Source organism: Saccopteryx leptura, chromosome 10 (genome assembly GCF_036850995.1).
Source record: "Saccopteryx leptura isolate mSacLep1 chromosome 10, mSacLep1_pri_phased_curated, whole genome shotgun sequence".
Taxonomy (NCBI): domain Eukaryota; kingdom Metazoa; phylum Chordata; class Mammalia; order Chiroptera; family Emballonuridae; genus Saccopteryx; species Saccopteryx leptura.
In genome coordinates, this window is record NC_089512.1 from 8,032,591 (window position 1) to 8,060,548 (window position 27,958).

Below are 27,958 nucleotides of genomic sequence, written 5' to 3' on the forward strand. Positions count from 1 at the left end.
TCCGTTCCTGTCTATCTGTCCCTATCTATCCCTCTCTCTGACTGTTTCTGTAAAAAAAAAAAAAAAAATTGTTGATTTTAGAGAGAGGAGAGAGATTGAAAGGCGGGGTAAGAGTGTGAAACATCAACTCACAGTAGTTGCTTCTTGTATGTGCTTTGACCAGGCAAGCCCAGGGCTTTGAACCAGTGACCTCAGCGTTCCAGATCAATGCTTTATCTACTGCACCCCCACAGGTCAGGCACCTGATTCTTTTATCTGCTGTAAAAGGTTTTCAGTTGATTCTCTTGGATTTCTGGATATTATAGAATATTGTCTGCAAATAATGATAAATTTACCTTTTCCATTTGTGTGCCGTTTTCTTTCTATTGCCCAATGGTGCTCACTAGTACCTCCACAACAGTAGTAAATAGTGGTGGGGAGGCACATCGCCTTGTTTGGCCTCTGACTTTAGTGGGAATTCTTCTACCATGTTCCCCCTGGGCCTGATTTTAGCTTTGGGGTTGAGAAGGATATAAATACGTAGTTGAAGCCTGTGCCTTACATACATATATACATGCATAGTTATGCATTACTTAACAGTGGGGATCTTTTCTGAGAAATGTGTCATTAGGTGATCTTGTGTGAACATCACTGTATGCTTACACAAACCTAGACAGTACAGCCAACTCCAGACCTAGGCTGTATGGTCCAGCCCATCGCTCCCAGGCTGCAAACCTGCACAGCCTGCTACTGCAATAAATGCTATTGGCATTTGTAACGTGGTGTAAATATTTGTGCATCTAAGCTTATCTAAACCTAGAAAAGATACTGTAAAAATAAGGTATAAGTGGAAGAAGTGGTTCACCTGTACAGGGCACTTCCCATGAATGGAGCGCGCGGGATTGGACGCTGCTCTGGGTGAGAGCGAGAGTGAGTGGAGAGTGACTGTCAAGGCCTGGCCGTGGCCGTGCACGACTGCGGACTGTAGAACACCGTCCCGCACGCTCCCCTCCTGCTTCCTTCTGACAGGGTCGGAGTAGAACGTGGAAGCTGTCCGTGCTGCTGCACGCACAGGGAGGTGCGCTGGATGATTGAGAAATACTGAGGAGAGACTGGCTGGGTAAGGCATAGGTCACCGTCATACTGGCTGTCAGGACTGGGTGGCCCGAGGGTCAGTAGGAATAAGACATCAAGATGTAAAGATGGGGAGATAAAGGAACGTAGGGGACTGTCATAGCAATGTGGTGCACGAAGAGCAGGGGTCACAGTAAGTGGGGTTCATAACAAAAGAGGGTGTTTAACATGGAGACGGTATAGAACTGAGGGCTCAGTATTCTCCACCCCTTTGCTTTGAATCTTTTTGGGTTCTTAAAACTGAAGTGAGTCTCTTTTAGGCACTTCTAGTTGTGTCTTGTGGTTTATTCCATTCAACTGCTCTGTGACTTTTTTTTTTACAGAAACAGAGAGAGTCAGAGAGAGAGATAGACAGGGACAGACAGACAGGAATGGAGAGAGATGAGAAGCATCAATCATCAGTTTTTTGTTGTGACACACCTTAGTTGTTCATTGATTGCTTTCTCATATGTGCGAGTAACCCGTTGCTCAAGCCAGCGACCTTGGGTCCAAGCTGGTGAGCTTTGCTCAAGCCAGATGAGCCCACGCTCAAGCTGGCGACCTTGGGGTCTTGAACCTGGGTCCTCCGCATCTCAGTCCAATGCTCTATCCACTGCGCCACTGCCTGGTCAGGCAAGCCTGGTTTTTTTGGGTTTTTTGGTTTTTTTTTTCATTTTTCCGAAGCTGGAAACGGGGAGGCAGTCAGACAGACTCCCGCATGCGCCCGACCGGGATCCACCCGGCACGCCCACCAGGGGGCGATGCTTTGCCCCTCTGGGGCATCACTCTGTTGTGTCCAGAGCCATTCTAGCACCTGAGGCAGAGGCCACAGAGCCATCCCCAGCACCCGGGCCATCTTTGCTCCAATGGAGCCTCGCTGCGGGAGGGGAAGAGAGAGACAGAAAGGAAGGAGAGGTGGAGAAGCAAATGGGCGCCTCTCCTGTGTGCCCTGGCTGGGAATTGAACCCGGGACTCCTGCATGCCAGGCCGACGCTCTACCGCTGAGCCAACCGGCCAGGGCCCTGGGTTGTTTTTTTTAACCAGCGACCTCAGTGTTCCAGGTCTACGCTTTATCCACTGTGCCACCACTGGTCAGGCCTTATGTTTTGATTTATTGTCACAATTTACATCTTTTTATATTGTATACCCAATAACAAATTATTGTAGGTACAGTGATTTTATTTTATTTTGGCCAGAGAGACAGAGACAGGAAGGGAGAGAGATGAGAAGCATCAGTTCTTCATTGTGGCACCTTTAGTTGTTCATTGATTTCTCATATGTACCTTCAGCAGACCAAGTGACCCTTTGCTCAAGCCAGCGACCTTGGGCTCAAGCTGGTGAGCCTTGCTCATACCACATGAGCCTGTGCTCAAGCTGGCGGCCTTGGGGTTTAGAACCTGGGTCCTCCACGTCCCAGTCCAACGCTCTATCCCCTGTGCCACCACCTGGTCAGGCTAATTTTTATTAATTTTAATCTATTGTGTTAACATGGATTCAAGTGTCTCACTCAATATAACTCCCTCACCCCCACCCCCATGTCCCCCAATATATTTCCTTTGCCCCCCTCCCCCTAACTCTCTTCCCCCTTCCCCCTAGGATTTGCTGTTCTGTTATATAAATATAATACCGTATTTTTCACTCCATAAGACGCACTCTCCCACCCACCCAAAGTGGAAGGGAAAATGCCCATGCATCTTATGGAGCGAAAAATATGGTATTTTATTAAATATTTTAACACACCATTTGGTTCAGCATATTTTTTTTCTTATTTTCCTCCTTAAAACCCTAGGTGTGTCTTATGGTCAGCTGCGTCTTATGGAGTGAAAAATACGGTAGTCTTTTACACCATATTTTTACTGTATCTTTTCTGTTTGGATAGGGTGAGATATAGAGATACTTGCCTTTGTGTTACAGCTAACTACAGTAACCTGCTATACAGGTTTGTGGCCTCGGAGCAATCAGCTATATATAGCAGATAGCCTAGGCGTGTAGTAGGCTGTACCGTATAGGTTTGTGTAAGTGCACTGTGGTGTGTACACAGTGACGAAATCACCTAACCACACTTTTCTCGGAATATATCTCTGTTGTTGATGAGGTATGACTATATTAGAATATCCTGAATTTGACTATATTCTTATCTTTACTAATGTTTTTTATATTTTCATGTTACAAATTAGTATCCTTTACTTCCAGCTTGAAGAACTCTTTTCAGCATTTCTTGTAAGGCAGGTCTAGTGGTAATGAACTCTCTAAACTTTTGTTTTACCTGGGAAAATATTTCTTTCTCCTTCATTTCTGAGGCTGGCTTTGCTGGGGGAAGTCTTCTTGCCCGGCACTTTTTCATTGCAGCACTTTGAATATATCATTCCTCCCTCTGTGGCCTATTAAGTTTCCGCTGAGAAATCCCGCCGATAGCTTTTAGGGCTCCTTTGTATGTGAAAAAATTTTTTTTCTCTTGCTGCTTTTAAAATTCTTTCTTTGATTTTAGGTGGTTTTATTAGAATGTGTCTTGGAGAAGATAATTTTGGGTTGACTCTTTTGGGGGACTTACGGGTTTTTTGAATTTGAATATTCAAATCTCTCCCCAGATTTTGGTTCATCTTAGCCATTACTTCCTTTAAAAAATAATTTATTGATTTTTAGAGAGAGAGGAAGGGAGAAAGCCAGATGAGAGAGAGGTCGATTTATTTTATTTATTCTTGCTGTCATTGGTTGATTTTTGCCGTCTTTGGTTGATTCTTGTATGTGACCTGTCTGGGAATCGAACCTACAACCTTGGCATGTCAATGGTGCTCTAACCAACTGATCTACCCAGCCAAGGCCTCAGCCATTCTTCCTCTCTCCCTCTCTCTCTCTCTCTCTCTCTCACTCGCTCTTTTTTTTTTAGCCTGCGACACAGGAAGAGAGAGAGATGAGAGGCATCAACTCGTAGTTGCATCACTTTAGCTGTTTATTGATTGTTTTCTCATATGTGCCTTGACTGGGGGGCTCCAGCCGAGCCAGTGACCCCTTGCTCAAGCCAGTGACCTTGGACTTCAAACCAGCGACTGTGGGGTCATTTCTATGACCCCATGCTCAGGCCAGTGACCCTGCGCTCAAGCTGGATGAACCTGCACTCACGCTGGCGACCTTGGGGTTTAGAACCTGGGTCCTCTATGTTCCAGGCCAACTTTCTGTTCATTGCACCACCATCTGGTCAGGCAAAAAAGTTAACTATTGCCTGACCAGGTGGTGGCGCAGTGAATAGAGGGTTGGACTGGGATGCAGAAGACCCAGGTTCGAGACCCCAAGGTCGCCAGCTTGAGCTTGGGCTCATCTGGTTTGAGCAAAGCTCACCAGCTTGGACCCAAGGTCGCTGTCTCGAACAAGGGGTTACTCGGTCTGCTGAAGGCCCCCAGTCAAGGCACATAGGAGAAAGCAATCAATGAACAACTAAAGTGTCACAACGAAAAACTGATGATTGATGCTTCTCATCTCTCTCCGTTCCTGTCTGTCTGTCCCTATCTATCCCTCTCTCTGACTCTCTCTCTCTCTCTAAAAAACAAAAAAAAAAGTTAACTATTATATCTAATAAAGATCAGTGGAAGCTGAAATCAACTAAAGTCACATCAGAAGGATTTGTATATGCTGGAGATGGAAGTGAATTTTTTTTTTTCTCATATTGGAGTAAGAGTCTGTATGTAAGGGCCAGACTAAAATGGTGGGACCCCCACCTCCTCCTGTGTTGCTGGTGTGTGTGCAGAGGGGACTGAGAGGAGATTGGGGTGAGCAGGATCAGAATGTCCTGGAGAGCTTGGTTCAGGGACACTGAGGGGGGAGGTCTGGGGCTTGTCAGAGGACCACGGTTGGAAAAGCCACCACTGGCTTATGGTCATCAGCCTTCAGGGACCCTCCCGATCGTCTGTCTCCGAAGCTGTGTATCTCATCAGTGTTTGTTTCCCTGTGGGGGGTAGAACAGAGGGTCCGGGGTACAGGAGCAGAAGCGCTGCTTCCCCAGAGTCCTTTCTGCTGGGTGCTGAGCACCGGTGCTCCAAGTCCTCTGTGTGCGACGTCTGTCATGCTGCAGGTGAGCTTTGTGAACGGTGGAGCTTCTGTGAACACCACTGCTCCTCGGGCCAGCGGCTGTCACCTGGCTACTCTCTTCCTTGCTGATTGAACTGATCCACACAGGGTTCTTTGTATTTTCTAGAAGGTCCTAGACGGGGAATTAAAAATTGCCTATGCTCTTAGGGCTTGTGCTTCCAGGAAGCGGGGGTGGGGGGGGGGTGGCCATTCCTTGTGAACTGGCTGTCGTGTGACTCATGCGCTTCTCATTTCTGGTCTTGACACTTCCAAGGAGTCATCCCTCTGGACTGGCTTTTTATGAGGGAGCCTGATCAAGCCAAGACACTGTCTGAGCAGGTTCCTTGTGGCTTCAACAGCCGCTTGGAACAGAAGTGAGTTTCAACCTGGACTCGGTAGGAGAGCGCAGTAAGGAAGGGAGCTCTAGATCCCCGGGCCTTCTAGAGGTCTCCGTTACAGTTTTATCGGGTGAAGGCCCTCTGCGTGGAAGCGACAGGAATGAGCTCGGCCCACGCAAGCAAAAGGAGGATTTGCTGGGTGGGTGTGGGCGGCTCACGGACTGGAAAGTCAAGCCGCTGAGCTCATCTTCAGAAAGGACCGGAGCCAGAGCAACCCGCCCCTTGGGGCAGGGCCTCTTGGGGTGAATAAGGAGCCACATCCAGTTCCTGCTTCTTTCTGCTCAGAAGTCCAAGTCCAGGGAGAGAGGCCAGACCCACATGGTGTGGGTCAGGGAGGGACACCTTGCCTGAGAGTCCCCCGGGCCCGATCCGTGGAGAGAGGTGGTCCCCTGAGCCACCCGGGCGGCCGTTACTCTGAAGACGGAGAGCAGGAGAACCCTTGCCTGCGTGCTCCCAGAAATAGCTGGACCAGGAGCAGAGACTTCTGCCTGGACTGTTGTTGGAGGGAAGCTCGTTTTTTGGCAGGAGCCTGGGTATTTTTGGTATTTTTATGTTGAGGGCTGACCCCACAGAACATTCTTATCAGTGAATCACTGTTTGTTCGAGAATGTGTTTTTCGAGGGGTCAGCCCTATGTGAAGGTTTTTCCCGAGGGTTCCCTCAACCTGACCTGTGCACAGGGAGGGTCGGCAGAGAGCAGCTGAAGGTGACGTCTGGGACACACGCTTGCTTTCCTGAGCATGTTCGAGAAAATGCTGTCTGGGGACTGGCCTTTTAGAAAGGCCTACTAGGGAAGAGAGGGTGGGTGAGAGTGTGTTACCAGCGCCCCTTTGGTTAGACTGCCTTAGAGACTGCCCATGGTCACTGAGAGCTGGCCAGGGTGTGTGTGTGGTGGGGGATTGCTGTCTCCTGGCCTTGTCTGGCATCCTGAAGCACGCCCCCACCCCGGCACTGCCACACACCCCGTCACCAGCACCCACCCTCCCAGCACTGCCACTGCACCACCCCCCGGCACCGGCACCCCTGGCACTGCCACCCCAGCACCGCCACCCCCGGCACCGGCACTCCCGGCACCGGCACCCCTGGCACCGCCACCCCCGGCACCGCCACCCCCGGCACCACCACTCCCGGCACCGGCTACCCCGGCACCGGCCACCCCTGGCACCAGCACCCCCGGCACTGCCACCCCAGCACCACCACCCCTGGCACCAGCACCCCCGGCACCGCCACCCCCGGCACTGCCACCCCGGTACCAGCACCCCCGGCACCACCACCCCTGGCACCAGCACCCCCAGCACCACCACCCCTGGCACCAGCACCCCCGGCACCACCACCCCTGGCACCGGCACCCCCGGTACTCTTTGTTCACTTGCTCTTATCCCTTCATGCCAGGTACTGCAGATGGTGTCCATTGTCAGCGCCGTTCAGCGTGTGCCAGGCTGATCCATGGTCACTTTCCGGGATGGCAGCAAGGTGACTTCAGCTGAGGATGACCCTGACTGACAGGCTGCGTGAGAAGATATCTCAGGCCTTCTACAACCATGGGCTGTTCTGCGCGTCCTACCCCATCCCCATCATCGTCTTCACGGGGCTCTGCATCGTGGCCTGCTGGTGTGTTCCCGAGGGTCTGGGGTGCGGTAGACCGGGGTTGGGGGACAACTGGTTTCCCCGACTGCTCTGTGGCCCTTAGACTGGGGATGCTTTTTATACAATGGAACTAAGTCTCACTGGAGCTGCTGCGTGGAGAGCCCTAGTCCTGGGGTTCAGCCACTGAACTAAAACAGTCCAGGCTGGGCCTGACTTTGGGAGTCAGCAGATGTGCTCCTGTCACTGGTCATCTATTTCAAAATTATGTTTAGACACTTCTAAGAAACCAGGATATCATTGAAAGGCACGGTTTTTAAATTTTCCTTAGCAGTACTAGTTTCCTTTCAGTACCTAGTTAAGAGCGGGGGCTTCAGGGCCTGGCGGGTTGCTCAGTTGTTTAAGCATCATCCCGACAGGCTGAGGTTGCAGGTTTAATCCCCGGTCAGGGCACATACAAGAATCAACCAATGGGCTTGACCTGTGGTGGCGCAGTGGATAAAGCGTTGACCTGGAAATGCTGTGGTTGCCGGTTTGAAACCCTGGGCTTGCCTGGTCAAGGCACATATGGGAGTTGATGCTTCCAGCTCCTCCCCCCTCCTCTCTCTCTCTCTCTCTGTCTCTCCCTTTCCTCTCTAAAATTTAGAATAAAAAAAAAAAAATTAAAAAAAAAAAAAGAATCAACCAATGACGGCATGAATAAGTGGAACAGCAAATTGATGTTTCTCTCTGTCTCTTTTTCTCTCTCTCTAAAAATCAATTTAAAAAACTAGCGCAGGGGCCTTCAAGGCCAAGTGCATTGGAACAGGTCCTTGGACACCCTCATGCAGTCTTGAGCACATCCTCCAGAGACTGGGTTCTCTGCTCTCCAGGCATTTTCTGTCCCGGGGGAGCCTCCTTCTGTCCTCTTTTTGATTCGTGGAGCCTGCTGTGCTCACCAAGGACCGTTGTGAGAGCTATACCTGCCCTTGGTCGTGTCTGTCTGTCTGTCTGTCATAGGGCCCCATGGAATGATGACAGTGTTAAAAGAGAGGCTTGCTGTAAGATATCTGATGGTCCTTTTGGCTCTAAAACTCTGGCAGCCAGTGTTTTGTTTTGTTTTGTTTTTTTAGAGACAGAGAGAGAGAGTCAGAGAGAGGGATAGACAGGGACAGACAGGAACGGAGAGATGAGAAGCATCAGTCATTAGTTTTTCGTTGTGCATTGCAACACCTTAGTTGTTCATTAATTACTTTCTCATATGTGCCTTGACCACGGGCCTTCAGCAGACCGAGTAACCCCTTGCTCAAGCCAGCGACCTTGGGCTCAAGCTGGCGATCTCGGGGTCTCGAACCTGGGTCTTCCGCATCCCAGTCTGATGCTCTATCCACTGCGCCACCGCGTGGTCAGGCTGACAGCCAGTGTTTTATGAGAAGATCTCCCCCACCTTACCCTTGTGTCTGAAAAAAATTCTGTTTCCAGATTCAGCTGAGGTTTGTAGCTCTTTTCAGTGCTGGGAGGTGGATGCTTAGAGCTGGACTCACTGTTCAGTAGAGTTGTGAAGGATCTCAGGTTCTTCCTCAATTAGGACTAAAGTCTGAAACATTGCTCACTGAGAATTTCCTGCTTGTGTTTCAGATGTCTCTCAAATGTCTCATCAGTTCTCATCCTAACCTTGGGAACCCCTGTTAAGTCTCCATTTAACTGAAGGAGGATGGAGAATTTGGGCTTGTCTGCATAGTGAGCAGAGGGACGGGCTCAGATCCAGGCCGGGACACTGGTACCTGCGCCATGCACTGTCACCCTGCTGTCCTCACCCTGGCTCATTGTGTTTATACTGATGTTGAAACCTGGTTCAGGTGTGTTGCCCGAGGTAAGGCCTGGGATGGGCCCAAGAATCGGCATGACGAACACATTCCCACACCTGGGGGCCACATCCTGAAAACCACTAGGCTGTGTCTTCCTTGAAAATTCTTCTGATGTTCTACCACGTCTCAGTTAGAAGTGTTTTCTCTCTTTCTCTAGTTTCTGAAGAAGCAGTTTGTGGTGGCAGTCAAGGTTATTATCACTCTTACTGCCCATTATTGGGTGGGATCCACTCCCCTCCACCAAATCCTCAGTCCCTCGGTGGCCCCTTCGATGCGCCTTTGCGCGCAGGCGTGGTGGGGAAGTGTGAGGTGGGCGGACACCTTCAGTTAAGCTTGTGTTCCCTATGGGCCTGGAGATGGAGTTCTTGGGACTCCCTTCCACAAGGATGGCGCTGGCTGCAGGAGAGGAAGGCTGTTTCCACCTCCCCGCTCTTCTTCTGGAGTCTGGGTGTCGACAGCTGCTTGGGTGCACTTGGGCCATATCTCTGAATGAATCTATCACGTATGTGTTGCAAAACAGACTGTCCTTGGACTTATGACGTGGGGGCCTCTGGTACGGACACTATGAGATGGCCAAGGTCTCAAGCACGAGGACAGCTCCTCAAGCCCGTGGGTTAGAACGGGGTGGAGAGTTGGGGAAGAGACAGATGTGATAACAACTTGTAAGCGTCTGTGTAGCGCGCTGCAGCCACGCCTGCCTCAGACCCCACCCGTGCTCTGGCCGGACGTCAGTCCTGGGGGAGGGCTGGGGGGGACCGAGCTGATGGAAGGAGAGGGAGACCGTGTTCAATGACCACCGCTTCTGTCGGGCTCCGGCGCTCCCACACGTGGTATTTTGTGTGGTTGCCTGAGGTCCCGGGGGGGCTTGTCCTCCCCTAGTTTTCTGAAAGGTGAGGTCGCCAGCACGGAACGCTAGTCGGTGGCAGGTGCTGCAGCGGCAGGCGAGTGCAGCACAGCCACGTCGACCCGTCCCAGGCAGTGTGGTGCAGGAATGTCGTGGGGCTCGCTGCCTCGTGCTAGTGCCGCGCATGGTGCGCTGGCTGCTGGAACAGGAAGCCCAAGGCAGAGGGTGTCAGCCAGCAGGATCTGCCCCCACAGAGAGCGGAGAGGCTTTGCGAGGCCGGTGCCCCACGAGTCAAGCGGGGAGAGTGTCCGGTTGGGTCTTGGCCACCGCAGAGAAGAGGCTGTGGTACGTGCCACGTGCTGTGCCACCGGGCGCAAAGCAGTCCGCCCTCAGCACCCACCGTTTCTGCTGGAGACACGGTGGCAGTGCCATTAGACAGCGTGCATAGCCAAAGTGACCTGGCCTGGGGCAGCGGGGACAGTGTCAGCGAGGCTTCCTGTGGAGCACCGGCCGAGCGCTGCAGGAGGGACCGTCCCCCTTGCCACCTCGCCTCTGTACGGCCATGTCGCTCAGCTTCCTTCCACAGAGGACAGGGAGGTCGTGCCCTGCTAGGCTGCTGGGGGCACCTGCGCTCTGTGGTCTCGTCTGTCTGATGGCTCTCTGTTTCCTCTTGTCTTTGCAGTCACCCTGTTTTTCTTCACAGAGAAAAACTGGCTTGTGTTGTCACATTCTTAGTGCTATGGACTTATTTTCCCAAACCAGAATCTTTGTTATGTGATCTTAAAGGAGTTTTTATTTATTTATCTTATTCATTTTTTTTTTTTAATGGAGAAGAGAGAGACATGTATGTGCCCTGATTGGGGATTGAAACAGCAATTCTGTTCCTCATACGGTGCTCTAACCAACTGAGCTATCCAGTCAGGGCTAAAGGAGTTTTTAAAATATTTCTTAAAATCTGATTGGCTTAGAAAAAATTTTCCAAAGCTACATGTCCTCCTTGTAGAGGAGCTCACACCAGCCTATCCTGTAGAGGAGCTCACACTGGCTGTCCTCCTTGTTTTTTGGGGTTTTTTTTTTGTATTTTTCTGAAGCCAGAAATGGGGAGAGACAGACAGACAGACTCCCGCATGCGCCTGACCGGGATCCACCCGGCACGCCCACCAGGGGGCGATGCTCTGCCCCTCCGGGGTGTCGCTCTGCTGCGACAAGATCCGCTCTAGCACCTGGGGCAGAGGCCAAGGAGCCATCCCTAGCGCCCGGGCCATCTTTGCTCCAGTGGAGCCTCGGCTGCAGGAGGGGAAGAGAGAGACAGAGAGGAAGGAGAGGAGGAGGGGTGGAGAAGCAGATGGGTGCTTCTCCTGTGTGCCCTGGCCGGGAATCGAACCCGGGACTTCTGCACACCAGGCCGACGCTCTACCACTGAGCCAACCTGCTAGGGCTGCCGCCTGTCCTCCTTGTAGAGGAGCTCACACCGCCTGTCCTCCTTGTAGAGGAGCTCACACCAGCCTGTCCTCCTTGTAGAGGAGCTCACACCAGCCTGTCCTCCTTGTAGAGGAGCTCACACCGCCTGTCCTCCTTGTAGAGGAGCTCACACCACCTGTCCTCCTTGTAGAGGAGCTCACACCAGCCTGTCCTCCTTGTAGAGGAGCTCACACCGCCTGTCCTCCTTGTAGAGGAGCTCACACCGCCTGTCCTCCTTGTAGAGGAGCTCACGCCGCCTGTCCTCCTGTAGAGGAGCTCACACCAGCCTGTCCTCCTTGTAGAGGAGCTCACACCAGCCTGTCCTTGTAGAGGAGCTCACACCAGCCTGTTCTGTAGAGGAGCTCACACCGCCTGTCCTCCTTATAGAGGGGCTCTGTGCAGCTGTCCTGTCTCAGCCTGCGATCCTCTGTGGCCAGAGCTGGCTCAGGCCCTGCGTGGGCCGGCTTCCCCCAGGATGCTTGCTGTGGCCAGAGACAGCCCTCCACAACTTCCTCCCAGCAGCTGAACTTTGGCTTTTGAAAGCAGTAGGAGAGAAGGAACTCTTTGTGTATACTGGATTCCTTTTTTTTTTTTTAATTTATTGATTTTAGAGAGAAAGGAAGAGGGAGGGGGAGAGAAAGCGAGAGAGAGAAACATCAATTTATTGTTCCATGCACTTACTGGTTCTCATGTGTGCCTCGACCCGTGTGTGTCAGGACAAGACTCCAACCAGCTGAGCTGCCTGACCAGGGCAAGGGATTCTTTGTAATGAAAATAATAGCTGATTTCACCTTAGATACCTTGGAGGCCAGAAGGCAGTAGGAGAACATATTTAATGTCTTGAATGAAAAAAAAAAGCGCAAGAATTCTATATTCTATAATACTATTCTTCAGTGATGAAGGAAAATTAAGATATTTCCAGGCAAACAAAAGCTGAGGGAATCTGTTACCAGTGGACCAGTTCTACAGGAAACAGTAAAGGATGTCTTTCAGGTTGAAGTGAAAGGGCAGTAGACAGTAATTTGAAACTGTAAGAAAAAAATAAAGAACACTGTCTGACCAGGTGGCGCAGTGGATAGAGCGTCGGACTGGGATGCAGAGGACCCAGGACAGAGACCCCAAGGTTGCCAGCTTGAGCGTGGGCTCATCTTTTTTTTTTTTTTTAAATTTTTTATTTTATTTATTCATTTTTAGAGAGGAGAGAGAGAGGGAGAGAGAGAGACAGAGAGAGAGAAGGGGGGAGGAGCTGGAAGCATCAACTCCCATATGTGCCTTGACCAGGCAAGCCCAGGGTTTCGATCCGGCGACCTCAGCATTTCCAGGTCGACACTTTATCCACTGCGCCACCACAGGTCAGGCAACGGGCTCATCTGGTTTGAGCAAAAAGCTCACCAGCTTGGAACCAAGGTCGCTGGCTCCAGCAAGGGGTACTCGGTCTGCTGAAGGCCCACGGTCAAGACACATATGAGAAAGCAATCAATGAGCAACTAAGGTGCTGCAACGCGCAATGAAAAACTAATGATTGATGCTTCTCGTCTCTCTCCGTTCCTGTCTGTCCCTGTCTATCCCTCTCTCTCTGAAAAAAAAACAACACAAAAAACAAAAAAAACCCAGAAAAATAAAGAACACTAATCGAAGTAACCAGTATCATTGTGCTTTAGGTTTGGTTTGTAACCTTTCTTTGTCTTGTGTGATTTAAAGGGCAGAATGCATTAGATAGTCATTTTAAATCTGTTAATGGGCATACACTATAAAGAGTATAATGCAGGGGTCCCCAAACTATGGCCCGTGGGCCGCATGTGGCCCCCTGAGGCCATTTAGCCGGCCCCCGCCGCACTTCCGGAAGGGGCACCCCTTTCATTGGTGGTCAGTGAGAGGAGCACATTGACCATCTCATTAGCCAAAAGCAGGCCCATAGTTCCCATTGAAATACTGGTTAGTTTGTTAATTTAAATTACTTGTTATTTTAAATATTGTATTTGTTCCTGCTTTGTTTTTTTACTTTAAAATAAGATATGTTCAGTGTGCATAAGGATTTGTTCATAGTTTTTTTTATAGTCCGGCCCTCCAACGGTCTGAGGGACAGTGAACTGGCCCCCTGTGTAAAAAGTTTGGGGACCCCTGGTATAATTTGTGACAATAAAAATGTAAAAGGGGAGAAACAAAGATAGAGTGTTTGTATGCTACTGAAACTAAGCTCCTCAGACTGGATAACTTCAGTTGTCTTATTTTTAAGGTCATGCCCTTCTGTCTGCTCAAATCTGCTGTTGAACTCCTCTGACAACACTATTCAATCTAGATTGTTATAACTTGTTAATAATAATTGTAATCTTCAAGGAAACTACTAAGAAAATAACTTTTAAAATACACAGATAAGGCCCTAGCCAATTGGCTCAGTGGTAGAGCGTTGGCCCAGCATATGGAAGTCCTGGGTTTGATTCCCGGCCAGGGCACACAGGAGAAGCACCCATCTGCTTCTCCACCCTTCCCCCTCTCCCTTTTCTCTTTCTCTCTCTTTCTCTCCTGCAGCCAAGGCTCCACTGAGGCAAAGTTGGACTGGGTACTAAAGAAGGCTTCATGGCCTCCTCCTCAGGCACTAGAATGGCTCCAGTTGCAACAGAGCAACGCCCCAGATGGGCAGAGTATCGCCCCCTGTGGGTTTGTCGAGTGGATCCTGGTCAGGCACATGTGGGAGTCTGTCTTTCTGCCTCTCCACTTCTCACTTTAGAAAAAAAAAAAGACAGATAAGGAAAGAAAACAACCAAATGAATCAAATACAAAAAAAGGCAGCCCTGGGGTAATTGAGGAACAAAAATCATATAAGATGTATAGAAACAACTAAATGGCTCAAGGAAATCCTTCCTTATTAGTAAACACTTTAAATGTAAACGGATAAATCTCTCGTTAAAAGACAGAGATTGGCCTGACCTGTGGTGGCACAGTGGATAAAGCGTCGACCTGGAAATGCTGAGGTTGCTGGTTCGAAACCCTGGGCTTGCCTGGTCAGGGCACATATGGGAGTTGATGCTTCCAGCTCCTCCTCTCCTCTCTCTCTCCCTCTCCTCTCTATAATGAATAAAAAAAAAAAAAAAGAGATTGGCGGATCAGTGACAGAATCCATCTCTGTGCCGTCTACAAGAAACTTTAGGTATGCGCTACATTCCAGATGTAAGAACACAAAGAGGTTGGAACTAAAAAGGAGACAAAGCACATGTATTCTATAAAATGAATCTGGAAAATTCTGATCTAGGTGGCGTCTGTTTCCTCCCAGCACTGAAACTGTGATTCCAGCGTTATGTGCATTCTTCCGGTCCTAGCAGGGAGGATGCAGAGCAGCTGCGGTGGTCTTCTGTCCCTGTCATCTTAACGCAGACTCTGTCTCCCATCTTGGCCTAACTCCCCTCTTGTTCATCCCAGCTACCCACTGCTGAAGCTCCCCTTGCCGGGAACAGGACCTGTGGAGTTCACTACTCCCATGAAGGACTACTCACCCCCACCTGTGAACTCGGAGCACAACCCAGGAGAGCCGAATGAGCAGCCGGAGTGGGTAGGTGCTCAGCGTGTCTCTGAATGACCTCGGAGGAGGGCACAGAGGGGCTGAGGCAGGGCTCTGTGGGGGAGGGACCCGGGACGGGGGCGCAGAGGGGCTGAGGCAGGGCTCTGTGGGGGAGGGACCCGGGACGGGGGTGCAGAGGGGCTGAGGCAGGGGCTCTGTGGGGGAGGGACCCGGGACGGGGACGCAGAGGGGCTGAGGCAGGGCTCTGTGGGGGAGGGACCCGGGACGGGGGCGCAGAGGGGCTGAGGCAGGGCTCTGTGGGGGAGGGACCCGGGACGGGGGCGCAGAGGGGCTGAGGCAGGGCTCTGTGGGGGAGGGACCCGGGACGGGGCGCAGAGGGGCTGAGGCAGGGCTCTGTGGGGGAGGGACCCGGGGCGCAGAGGGGCTGAGGCAGGGCTCTGTGGGGGAGTAGGAGCTTCTGCTTGGCAAGAACATGTACTTGAACAGATTTACAAAATCACCAGATGTTTTTAGTTATACATTTAATGAATAACCTGTTTCTTTGTTTTTGTTTTTTTTGTATTTTTTCGAAGTTAGAAGCGGGGAGACAGTCAGACAGACTCCCGCATGTGCCTGACCAGGGTTCACCCAGCATGGTCACCAGGGGGCGATGCTCTGCCCATCCTGGGCGTCGCCATGTTGCAACCAGAGCCACTCTAGTGCCTGAGGCAGAGGCCACAGAGCCATCCCCAGCGCCCGGGCCATCTTTGCTCCAATGGAGCCTTGGCTGCGGGAGGGGAAGAGAGAGACAGAGAGGAAGGCGCGGCGGAGGGGTGGAGAAGCAAATGGGCGCTTCTCCTGTGTGCCCTGGCCGGGAATCGAACCCGGGTCCTCCGCACGCTAGGCCGACGCTCTACCGCTGAGCCAACCGGCCAGGGCGTTTGTGAGCTCTTTAAACTTCTGCTCTGGGGTGGTGGTAGCAAGTGTGCAACATAAGTGGCGGGCTCAGGAATCAGATGATTGGAGCCCCCACCCTGAAGGACTGAGAAGGAGACGCTGCTCTGGGTGTGGCGCCTGGCGTCGTGCAGCTCAGGGGTCAGTTATCTCGGCTCCGCTGTCCACCACAAAGCACAGGCCAGCGATACAGACTGGCAAGTTATAGGAATAGAAAACAGCCCAGACCAGAGCAAAGGGGAACTTCTGGGGTGACGTCATTCAGCCAGGGTCAGGGTTGATTCAGGACAACCTGTTTGGGTCTCAGAGTCCTTCTCTCGGCTCAGGGTCAGTGCCACTCCCGGTCGGCCCCATGTTCTGCGGCACCCAGCCCAGGGAGGCCGAGGGGTGCCCGGTGGGCTCTGAATGGGGGGATAGCATTACCTGCCTGTCCCCATCCCAGAGCCTATGGCCGAGGGGGGTGCTTTGTTGAGTGGCTTTATCACCAGGCTCAGGATGAGAGAGGATGGTTTCCAAGGGACAATTAGGAGCCTCGGGCACAGGGCAGCACAGCGCAAGTATCTGCTGCCCCACCAAGAAACCAGACACCCCTTATTCCTCCATTCACTCCTCCGGACACTCCTCCCTTCGTTCCTCCTTTTATTCCTCCCTTCGTTCCTCTGTTCTTTCCTCTAGTCACTCCTTCCTTCTTTCCTCCAGTCATTCCTCCAGTCATTCCTCCCTTCATTGCTCTGTTCTTTCCTCTGTTCACTCCTCCATTCACTCCTCTGGTCATTCCTTGATTCAGCAGCTTTTTGTTATTATTTATTTATTTATTTTTTACAGAGACAGTCAGAGAGAGGGATAGACAGGGACAGACAGACAGGAATGGAGAAATGAGAAGCATCAATCATTAGTTTTTCGTTGCGCATTGCAACACCTTAGTTGTTCATTGATTGCTTTCTCACATGTGTCTTGACGGCAGGCCTTCAGCAGACCGAGTAACCCCTTGCTGGAGCCAGCGACCTTGGGTCTAAGCTGGTGAGCTTTGCTCAAACCAGATGAGCCCGCGCTCAAGTTGACGACCTCGGGGTCTCGAACCTGGGTCCTCAGCATCCCAGTCCGACACTCTATCCACTGTGCCACCGCCTGGTCAGGCTGATTCAGCAGTTTTATCGCACGTCTGCGACTGTGCACCCCTCAGGATGAGCTAGGCTAGGGGACACAGTCTTAACTGCCTTGAGGAGATCCTGTCCTGGTTGGGGAGAGAAGACGAAGGAGGCAGTTGGAAGTAAATACAGCCAGGGTCAGAGGGACACAGGAGCCACCTGAAAGAGCTCCCAGCAGCTGGTGCTGGAAAGTACAACAGTTTGTATCAATCTGAATGTAGAAGCACTGATTGTACCCAGTTTGTAAAGTAAATGGGGAGAACAGATAAACCTGGGCAAAAATTCTTTTTTTTAGTGACAGGGTGGGACAGACGGGAAGGGAGAGATGAGAAGCATCAGTTCTTCGCTGTGGCATCTTAGTTATTCGTTGATTGCTTTCTCATATGTACCTTGACTGGGGGTCTACAGCAGACCAAGTGACCCCTGCTCAAGCCCACGACCTTGGGCTTCAAGCCAGTGACCTTTGTGCTCAAGCCAGCAACCCAGCCCTCAAGCTGGTGACCCCTTGTTCAAGCCAGCGATCCTGCACGCAAGCCGGTGAGCTTGTGCTCAAGCCAGCAACCTCAGGGTTTCTAACCTGTGTCCTCAGTGTCCCAGGTCAATGCTCTGTCCAGTGCACCACCACCTGGTCAGGTAAAGTTTATTCTTGTATTATTATTTATTCTGGTATTTATTTATTTATTTTTACAGAGACAGAGTCAGAGAGAGGGATAGACAGGGACAGACAGGAACGGAGAGATGAGAAGCATGAATCATTAGTTTTTTGTTGCGCGTTGCGACACCTTAGTTGTTCATTGATTGCTTTCTCATATGTGCCTTGACCGCGGGCCTTCAGCAGACCGAGTAACCCCTTGCTGGAGCCAGCGACCTTGGGTCCAAGCTGGTGAGCTTTTGCTCAAACCAGATGAGCCCGCGCTCAAGCTGGCGACCTCGGGGTCTCGAACCTGGGTCCTTCCGCATCCCAGTCCGACGCTCCATCCACTGTGCCTCCGCCTGGTCAGGCTATTCTGGTATTTATTATTATTATCATCAATCTATTTTTGCCCACCCCTGTATAATGTATCTTGGGTGGGTGTTAGCAGAGAGAGGACCTTCGGTAAAAACTTAGGAAATCTGGTTTCCTTAGTTTTCCTTAGAGATAGGTTCTCAGACTTTCCTTGTTTTTGATGACCGTGAAGAGTGCTGGTCAGGTACTGTTTAGAGTGTCCCTAAAGTGGGATTCGTCCCTTTTTCTCTGGAAAAGGTGTGTGTTTAAGTGTTTGCCCATTTTGAATTGAGTTGTTTTGATTTCTTTTATTGAATTGTAATTCTTTCTGCGTAGCTCCCCTGCTCTCTTTCGGCCGAGGTGGAGGAGGCCCGCACCCTCGTGTGCCCTCTGTGTGCTCCCGAGAGGACTGGCCCTGCGGGGCCCTGGTGCTCCGAGCGGCCGCCCTGAGGGCCCGGGGAGGCAGTTCCCTCTGGGGAGAGGGATGTTTTCACAGGAGGAAGAGAACAGCAAACAGAAAGGACAGACTTTCATTTCTTGGGTGTGACCTTGGGCATGTCACTTAATACCTTAGCCCTTCGTTTCCACTTCTTAAAATGAGGAAAATAATTACACCAACATTGTATATTGTCATAGGGCCGAGGGAGAGAATGCAGAGGTTTAATGCAGCGCCTGGCCCATCATGTGCATCAGACACACGATTGTGCTTGTCACCATTGTCATCACTGTCACTGGGCAGATGTGGCCAGAGCAGAGAGGCAGGGAACAGGGGCAGTGCTGGCACTGCCCGGGGTGAGCGCCCGCGTGCATGCCTGTCCTTCCTGCTCCGCTCCCTGCGCCCAGCTCACTCTCAGACAGGGGCCCTGCTGCTCTCCACCCCCCGCACTGCGGCCTGTTTCGTCCACATTTGTAATGTGGTCGAATGTTTTGCACATAATAGATGCTTAAAAAAGGTTTCTTATTGAATGCAGACAGCAGGGCTTATTCGGAGCCGGAGTCTGCAGTGGGGCTTTCTCTTGATGTGTGATAAGGTCGGGAGGCAGGCCGCTGTGTCCTGGGCGTGGAACTCAGACTTTCTTCCCTCACAGGCAGTGGAAGCCATTCCCCTGGGCAGTGGCCTGGCGGAAGTGGTGGGAGATCAGTCTCTCTGACCTCGGAGGCTGAGCTGACCATGGGTGGGGTGTGGAAGGGGCGGAGGGATTGATCCTGAGGAGACCTGATGCTAGAACTATATGTAGCTAATGTGTCTTGGGCCAGACACTTTGCTGGATGCTTACGGGTGTTGTTCCATTTTATCCTCACAGTGATCTGGTGAGGCCGGAGATTCTAGCCCCGTTTCCCTCAGTGAGTAAGGGCTGCAGCCTGGAGAGTGTAGGGACCTGTGTCCAAGGCCTGTAGCGGGGCTGGAGCTGGAGGTTGAGCCCAGGCGAGTCCCCTCCCCTGAGCCTCCCTGCCCACCATCCACAGGCACCCTTGCCTGCTCGGGCTGGGGGTGAGGATCAGGAGCCCTGTTTTCCGGAAGAGCCGAGGAACGGGTCCTCGATGTCGTGTGCACACCAGTGTAAAGGGATAAAGCCCGAGCTCTAGGTTCTCTGTAAATGTGGGGGAAGGATTGTGTTTAAAACAAAGCTGAGGTGTCTTGCACCGGCTGGCTCCCTAGACCAGGTCATCACGAAACCTGAACCTCACACCAAGCCCTGCCTGGCAGACCCACAGCAGCAGCTGCCTGAGCCTGGACACGGTTTCCAGGAGCCCCGCTCAGGGACCCCGTCACGTGGACATGGATGGCGAGGCCCCGGGCTCCTCAGGACCTCAGCTCCCCCTGCGCGGCTTGTGCTGGGCCTTTCCAGCCTGTCCTGTTCTCCCCGGGAGCTCCCACGGTTTAGAACTGCCCAGGCAGGCAGACTGTAGGGGAAGTGGACTTGGGAGTGGGGCAGCCTTGGGCTTTAATCCTGGCTCTGCTGCCTGTCAGCCTGTGTCCTTGGACGCGTCCCTTTATGTCTCGGAACCTTGGTTTTCTTATCTGGGGCCCCCGGTTCAGGGTCTCTGCCTGGCCGGCCGGGAGAGTGCTTCGCGCTCACTCAGGGCCAGGCTGCGGGCCGGCCACACTGGGCGTGGCTGGAGGTCCCCTCCGCTCCTTGCTGTGTGGACCTTTTCTGGAGCAGCTCGCCACTCAGCTGACTTCATCAGAGTGGGGGCTCCAAAAGAGGGTTGAAGGGGGAGACAGGTGCTTTTTTATTGTGGCAAAGAACACACCACATAAAATTTAGCATCTTAACCATTTTCACATGTACAGTTCAGTGGTATTAAATACTCACATTGTTGTGCAACCATCATCACCATCCACCCCCATAACTTCTCACCTTGTGAAACAACTTGGTCCATTAAACATAGGTCCCCCTCCCCCAGCCCTGCCACCATTCTGCTTTCTGTGTTCATGAATTGGACTTCCTTAGGTACCGCATATAGTGGAATCACATCTCTTTGTCCTTTTGTGACTGGCTCATTTCACTTATTGTCCTCAAGGGTCATAGTCCTGGTAACTTCATTTCAGTAATGACGTCTCATCAGTTTTGCTGTATTCTGTTTGTCAGCAGCCAGTCACCAGGTCCAGTCCCTCCCAAGGGAGGTGAGACATAGGCCTGAGCCCAGGAGGTGGGGTTCTGTGGGGCCATGTTAGAAGACTGCCTGCCACAGCCTCCGTCGGGTGAGGGTCTCCCCTCTGTGCCCGGGGCATCTGGACTCCCCTGGCCTGCCACATTCTCCGTCGGATGGGGGTCTCCCCTCTGTGCCCGGGGCATCTGGACTCCCCTGGCCTGCCACAGCCTCCGTCGGGTGAGGGTCTCCCCTCTGTGCCCGGGGCATCTGGACTCCCCTGGCCTGCCACAGCCTCCGTCGGGTGAGGGTCTCCCCTCTGTGCCCGGGGCATCTGGACTCCCCTGGCCTGCCACATTCTCCGTCGGATGGGGGTCTCCCCTCTGTGCCCGGGGCATCTGGACTCCCCTGGCCTGCCACATTCTCCGTCGGATGGGGGTCTCCCCTCTGTGCCCGGGGCATCTGGACTCCCCTGGCCTGACGCTTCCTCTGTCATCCTCTGTGGGTGCCATGTGCTGTCCGCCCCCGTCTGCACTTGTCAAAGGGTCTCTGGTACAGACAGCCTGAGAGCTGTGCCCCTGGGAGCACCCCCCAGCTTGTAACTGCAAGACCCCGCATGGTCTAGCAGGGCTAGCCACGGAGGGCCTTCTGCCCCAGAGCCTTCGCCAGGACATGGCTTCATAAACTTGAGCCTCACAAAGGCTCGACAGTGGCTTCAGGTGCTTCCTTTGCGTCCAGGGACCAGGTGGTCTTAACTTGCTGTGTGTTCAGCATCTTGAGCCCTGCTGGTATGATACGTGCCACAAGCCATCGTGGACTGGCCACGTGCCCTTCCTGTCTGTCACCCACACACCTGCCCTTGAGGTTGCTGGTTGTGGCGCAGGCATGAGACGGCCCTCCCCGCACCTCACAGCCTCTGTGTCTGCAGTTGGGGGCACTGTAACTCCAGGGTGGTCTTTCTGAGCCTGGCTGCTAGTGGTCACCTCCCCCTCAGAGAGCCTCAGGGCCTCCTCTGTGCTGTCCGGGCTCCTCAGCTGCCGCTCTGCCCTGCCCCGCCCCCACGGTCCTGCCCCGCCCCATGACTGCGGCTGCACCCCACCCCCACCCCCGCCCCAGGCTGTAACCTTGCCTCTGCTAATCCAGCACCTGTTTGGGAGCTGCTCCCCGACCTGTCTCACCTGTTACCATGGGAACACCTTGTCACTTAAGTGCCTGTTGTTCGCTCTTTAAGGGCAGATGGCAGGTTCTAGTGGGAAAAGTGTCACCATGCAGTGAGGAGACCTGGTTGTGCCCTCCTGCCACCGGCCTGTGTCATGAAACCCTAGGCGCTCACCTGGCCTGTGTAGGGAAGTCGTGGGCTGTGCAGAGCCGTTCCTCACAATGTGTGTCAGTGTGTGTGCGTGTGGTGTCTGGTGCATGTCACTGGTGTGTGGTGTGTGCACAGTGTGTGTGCGTGTGGTGTCTGGTGCATGTCACTGGTGTGTGGTGTGTGCACAGTGTGTGTGTGTGGGTGTGCACAGTGTGTGTGCGTGTGGTGTCTGGTGCATGTCACTGGTGTGTGGTGTGTGGTGTGTGCACAGTGTGTGTGTGTGGGTGTGCACAGTGTGTGTGTGGGTGTGCACAGTGTGTGTGCGTGTGGTGTCTGGTGCATGTCACTGGTGTGTGGTGTGTGCACAGTGTGTGTGTGTGGGTGTGCACAGTGTGTGTGTGTGGGTGTGCACAGTGTGTGTGCGTGTGGTGTCTGGTGCATGTCACTGGTGTGTGGTGTGTGCACAGTGTGTGTGTGTGGGTGTGCACAGTGTGTGTGTGTGGGTGTGCACAGTGTGTGTGCGTGTGGTGTCTGGTGCATGTCACTGGTGTGTGGTGTGTGCACAGTGTGTGTGCGTGTGGTGTCTGGTGCATGTCACTGGTGTGTGGTGTGTGCACAGTGTGTGTGTGTGGGGGGATGTGCCTGTGTCGATGCTACAGAGGAATGTCATTATCCTCCTTTCATGATAAGGACGTTGAGACCCACAGAAGTCACAAACCTTGCCAAGGCCGTGCAGATGGGGTGTAAAACTGGGTCTTTTGATCTTCAAAACCCACTGACCTATCAGTGGCAAAACCAGGATCAGTAAGACAGGCTACATACACCCTTTGTGGAGCTAATGGTCTGCTACGAGGTCAGCAGACGCTTTCCATAAAGGTCTGGGTGGCGACTGTTTTAGGCTCTGCGAGTCACATGGCCTCTGTTGTGAACACCGTGGCATTGAAAGCGGCAGCGACAGTACACAGTGGGGTGGGTGCTTGTCCCGTAAAACTTGATTCAGAAAAGCAGGTGCCGGGCTCGGTTAGCCTGTGGGCCAGACTGCTGACCCTGGGGCCCTGAAACGTGTGGGAAGCGGTTCCGAATGGGGAGGCTGCCCCTGTGGGCACCTTCCCGCTCACAGGCTGCCTCTTGGGCCCCAGAGCACTCTGCCCCGGGAGCTGCCCTGTCTGAGCATGGCCCTGTTTCTCCTCCCTGGTGGGCTGACCTTCCTGCTGTCCCCATTTCCTCTGCAGTATGTCGGGGCCCCAGTGGCTTATGTCCAGCAGATATTTGTGAAGTCCTCAGTGTCGCCCTGGCACAAGAACCTGCTGACAGTGGACGTGTTCCGCCCCCCTCTGTCCCGGGCCTTCCAGCTGGTGGAGGAGGTGCGGAACCACGTGCTGAGAGACAGGTACTCCTCCAGGACCCAGCCCCCCTGACCCGCCTGCATGGAAGGAGGGTGGTCCTCCAGCCGGGGTCCGCTGTGGCTGCCCTCCCCCTGCACCTCCGCAGACAGCACAGCCGGGGCCCTGAGCTTCGTCCGCAGGTGTCGGACAGAGAAGGTGTCCCCTGGGCCGACCCCGTGACCGGCCGAGAGCCGCTGTGTCTCAGACGGCGCGCTGCACAGGGGTTACAGGAGGGGCGGGGCCTGCTCTGTGCTGCGGACACAGCTGCCTTGTCCCGTCTCCCGCACAGCTCCGGGACCAGGAGCCTGGAGGAGGTGTGCCTGCAGGTGACCGACCTGCTGCCGGGCCTCAGGAAGCTGCGGAACCTCCTGCCCGAGCACGGGTGCCTGCTGCTGTCCCCCGCCAACTTCTGGCAGAATGACCGGGAGCACTTCCACGCCGACCCCGACATCATTGGGACCATCCACCAGCACGAGCCCAAGACGCTGCAGACCTCAGCCACGCTTAAAGGTGCCTTCAGGGCGGCTTCCCGAGGACCCACAGGGCCTGTCAGTCAGTCACCGCGCCCTCTTTTCTTTTTTTCTAATTGATTTTAGAGAGCAAGGGGGCGAGAGAGAGAAACATTGATTTGTCGGTCCACTTATTCACACATTCATTGGTTGATTCTTGTATGTGCCCTGACTGGAGATCGAACCCACAACCTTGGTGTATCAGGATGATATCTAACCGAGCTACCCAGCCAGGGCTTCCCGAGCTCTCTCTGATGGGGCTCTGGCAGATCGGGTGACCCCTTGTTCCCAGGGTGGAGGTGGGGTGGGGGAGCCGTTGGCGGTTGGCTGTTCAGTGCTGTCTGGCGTCTGCCTGCAGATCTCTTGTTCGGCGTCCCCGGGAAGTACAGTGGGGTGAGCCTGTACAGCAGGAAGAGGATGGCCTCGTACACCATCACGCTGGTCTTCAGGCGCTACCATGCCGAGTGAGGATGCCGCCGCGGGGCCCCTGCCCGGGCTATGGGTGCCCTGGTACTCTGAGTAGTCCCTTTGCCGGCTGGAGTGGCCGGAGTGCCCGGGAGTGTGCAGTGTGTAGGCTTCCTGTCAGTGTGTTTGTATCCCTTAGACTGCGGGATGCTGACTGCCCGCATTGCGGGGGTCCAGAGGAAGAGACTAGGGCAGAGCTGGCAAGCAGTGTCCCCACTAGTCTCTGGAGCCTAGGGCAGGGGTCCCCAGCTGCTCACTGCTCAGCCCCCCGAGCCCTGAGAGCCCTCCCAGCAGAGCACTGCCGGTGCTCCCTAGCCAGGGAGGTCTGCAGCCACCTCCAGCTGGCTGCCCGGGGCCTCGGCTGGCGGTGGCGTGCTCGGTCGGAGAAAGGCTGCTGCTCCCTGACGGAGATGCTCCCTCAGGCCCAGGGAGGAGGGAAGCTTTGCCCCTTCCAGGGATTGCCTTTGTCCCCTGCACCACCACGGACAGTCCATCCAGCCCGCCCTGCCCCGCCCTGACCAGGTTCCTGGGCAGCCTGCGGGCCCGCCTGATGCTGCTGCACCCCAGCCCCAACTGCAGCCTGCGGGCCGAGAGCCTGGTCCACGTGCACTTCAAGGAGGAGATTGGCGTCGCCGAGCTCATCCCCCTCGTGACCACCTACATCATCCTGTTTGCCTACATCTACTTCTCCACACGTAGGTCACGGCAAGGAGAACGGGCATTCCCGGCCCACTGGCCCCGCTGCCCCTGAGCTGGCTTGTCCTGTGGTCACAAAAGCCAGGGCTTTGTCCCCCAGCAGTGTCAGGGGCCTGGGTGGGTGCAGGGCTCCTCGGAGAAGACGCTTCCTAGGTTAGGCCCCCAGAGACACTGTCCCTAAGACTGGGAGGTGAAGTGGCTGCCCTTTTCTTTGGTTGAACCAGGTGCCTCCCCTTCCTCTGCTGTCAGGGCACACTCTGCTCCTAGCAACTCAGTTCAGGGCCTTGTGTGCCAGGGCAGGGGAGGTGCTGCCCTGATGTGCCCCCTCTGGCCTCTAGGCAAGATCGACATGGTCAAGTCCAAGTGGGGGCTGGCCCTGGCCGCCGTGGTCACAGTGCTCAGCTCCCTGCTCATGTCCGTGGGACTCTGCACACTCTTCGGCCTGACGCCGACCCTCAATGGCGGGTAGGTCCCCAGCAGCCTCCACTGGGCCACAGGCTGTGGGTCCTCAGGCCAGAGAGCCTCGGACCTCGGGGCCTGCTTGGGGGTGGGCACGTTCTTTTTCTGACATTTCAGAAGTGTGTTTGTTCCTCTGTAAGTTACCTGGCTTGTATTCATACATATGCATTTGTAGTATACCAGTATATATATGTCATACATATGGTATGTGTATACATATATAGTGTATATTTGTATACAGGACATGTTTGTGTACATGTATGTTTATGCATGGGTATGTATGGCTGTTACATATGTGTGTATATATACAAATGTGTTAATGGATATGTGTGTTTTATATATTACATTCATACACATGTGCATATTGCTTTTTTTTGTTTTGTTTTGTTTTTCATATTGCTTCTTGAGTTGCTCTGCCGCGACCAGAGCCACTCTAGCGCCTGGGGCAGAGGCCAAGGAGCCATCCCCAGCGCCCAGGCCATCTTTGCTCTAATGGAGCCTTGGCTGCGGGAGGGGAAGAGAGAGACAGAGAGGAAGGGGGGGGGGTGGAGAAGCAAATGGGCGCTTCTCCTGTGTGCCCTGGCCGGGAATCGAACCCAGGTCCCCCGCACGCCAGGCCGACGCTCTACCGCTGAGCCAACCGGCCAGGGCTGAGAGCTTTTAATTTTTTTAGCAAGAGAGAGACAGATGGGGAAAGATGAGAAACATCAACTTGTAGTTGTGTCACTTTAGTTCATTGATTGCTTCTCATACGTGCCTTGACTGGGGGGGGCTCAAGCCAGTCATCCCACACTGAAGCTGGATGGGCTCGTGCTTAAGCCAGCGCCTTGGGGTTTCAAACCTGGGAACTCAGTGTCGTAGGTGGACATTCTGTCCACTGCACTATCGCTAATCAGGCTAGAGTAAGCTTTTTTAAAGGTACCGGTTGGGTGCTCACTTCGGCAGCACATATACTAAAATTGGAACAATACAGAGATTAGCATGGCCCCTGTGCAAGGATGACACACAAATTCGTTAAGTGTTTCATATTTTAAAAAAGAAAAAGAAAAAAAATAAAATAAATAAAGGTACCGGTTGGCCCCGGCTGGTGGCTGAGTGGATAGCGTTTCAGCTGGTGTGTGGCTATTCCAGGTTCAATCCCTGGTCAGGGCACACAGAACCAACCATCTGCTTCTTTCCCCCTCCATTTCCCCTTCTCTCCCTCTCCCCCTCCTGCAGCCAGTGGCTCAGTTGGTTCGAGCATGGCCCTGGCACTTATGATAGCTTGGTTGGTCCAAGCGTGTCAGCCTCAGGCGCTAAAAATAGCTCAGTACTGAGGCATTGGCCCTAGATGGGATTGCCAGGCAGATGCTGGTTAGGGTGCATGTGGGAGTCTGCCTCATGATCTCCCTTCCTCTCACTTAAAAAAATAAAAAAGGACAGGCACCCTCTATAAGTTGTCACCTTTCCATTGATAACTGCTTTCCCTTGCCATTTCTCTTTGAATCTGAGGCTGGGGGCCCTTCCCTGGGTTGTTTTCAGGCTACAGTCTCCTTGGCCCTGCCCACCTGTTTGTACTAACCAATGGCCTGTCCCTCCCTTGGTTTGTCAGGCTGTTGCAGAAACAGCAATTGTATGTGTTCTGTTCCTCTCCCTGCTCTTAGAACACCTGCCTCCTTTCTTGAACCTGCTGGTGCTCAACACCCCTCCTCCGTAGTTGTCCACTGTGGCCTCTGCAGAGCCCTCACTTCCCCGCCCCACAGCAGAGGTCCTGGGGAGGTCGCCCGGCTCTGCCCTTGGGGCAGCCTCCTCTCGTGGTCCTGCACTAGCAATGCGAGCCTGTGGTCTCGGAGAGCCGGCGGTTCTCTCAGGAACCGCTTAGCACCGCTGCTCCTAGCTGAGCATGCTTTAGGCCAGGGGCGGGAACCTTTTTGGCTGAGAGCCATGAACGCCACATATTTTAAAATGTAATTCCGTGAGAGCCATACAACGACCCGTGTACGTTCCCGACCCCTGCTTTTGGCTGTTCTCACCTCCTGATCCAGTCTTTGTGGCTGGGTCTGGGGTGCTGCTGTGGGGCGGACCCTGTCTGCCCGGCCGGGGAGCCCGTGTGGGAGGACAGGGCAGCGCTCCTTCCGCCATGCTGGGGGTGGCGTGGGGGCCTGCAGACGGAGTGCTGTAGCCAGGGCCCTGTTGGGGCAGCTGTGGGGGGGTGAGGGTTCTGCCCTGTGCTCGTGGGGGTCCCTCGCAGCCCCCACTACGGGCTGCAAACCCCACAGCCCCTCTGGCTTCCTGGGGCTAGGGTCTGTTGAGAGCTGGCCGTGCTGGGGGCCTCTTCAGCACTGTCTTCAACCTCCCCCTGTCCTCAGCGAGATTTTCCCGTACCTTGTGGTGGTGATCGGGCTGGAGAACGTGCTGGTGCTCACCAAGTCCGTGGTCTCCACGCCCGTGGACCTCGAGGTGAAGCTGCGCATTGCCCAAGGTACCAACATGGGGGGGGTGCCGCGGGGGGGGTGCTCGGGACTGGGGGTGATGCCGCGGGGGGGGGTGCTCGGGACTGGGGGTAATGTCGCGGGGGGGTGCTCGGGACTGGGGGTGATGCCGCGGGGGGGGTGCTCGGGACTGGGGGTAATGCCGCGGGGGGGTGCTCGGGACTGGGGGTGATGCCACGGGGGGGGTGCTCGGGACTGG

At 53.8% G+C, this 27,958-nt stretch overlaps 1 protein-coding gene and 1 non-coding gene across 7 annotated transcripts in view; both read left to right on the forward strand.

The window, feature by feature from the left end:
* SCAP (SREBF chaperone) overlaps window positions 1–27,958 on the forward strand; it is a 52,192-nt gene that overhangs the window by 15,324 nt on the left and 8,910 nt on the right. For 4 of the 6 annotated variants that reach the window (XM_066351648.1, XM_066351652.1, XM_066351650.1 and 1 more), the window contains exons 2-9: window positions 6,944–7,162; window positions 14,705–14,834; window positions 23,007–23,164; window positions 23,449–23,669; window positions 24,027–24,132; window positions 24,656–24,828; window positions 25,168–25,294; window positions 27,637–27,749. In XM_066351648.1, coding sequence (XP_066207745.1) covers window positions 7,041–7,162; window positions 14,705–14,834; window positions 23,007–23,164; window positions 23,449–23,669; window positions 24,027–24,132; window positions 24,656–24,828; window positions 25,168–25,294; window positions 27,637–27,749 — 1,150 coding nt within the window. In that variant the 5' untranslated portion in view covers window positions 6,944–7,040. Of the gene's footprint in view, window positions 1–1,008; window positions 1,100–6,943; window positions 7,163–9,728; window positions 9,924–14,704; window positions 14,835–23,006; window positions 23,165–23,448; window positions 23,670–24,026; window positions 24,133–24,655; window positions 24,829–25,167; window positions 25,295–27,636; window positions 27,750–27,958 lie in introns of those variants that run through there. The other 2 variants (XM_066351649.1, XM_066351653.1) reach the window with 2 other exon arrangements.
* Window positions 26,218–26,321, forward strand: LOC136382659 (U6 spliceosomal RNA). The gene has a single exon (XR_010747285.1). It is a non-coding gene; the product is annotated as a U6 spliceosomal RNA (small nuclear RNA).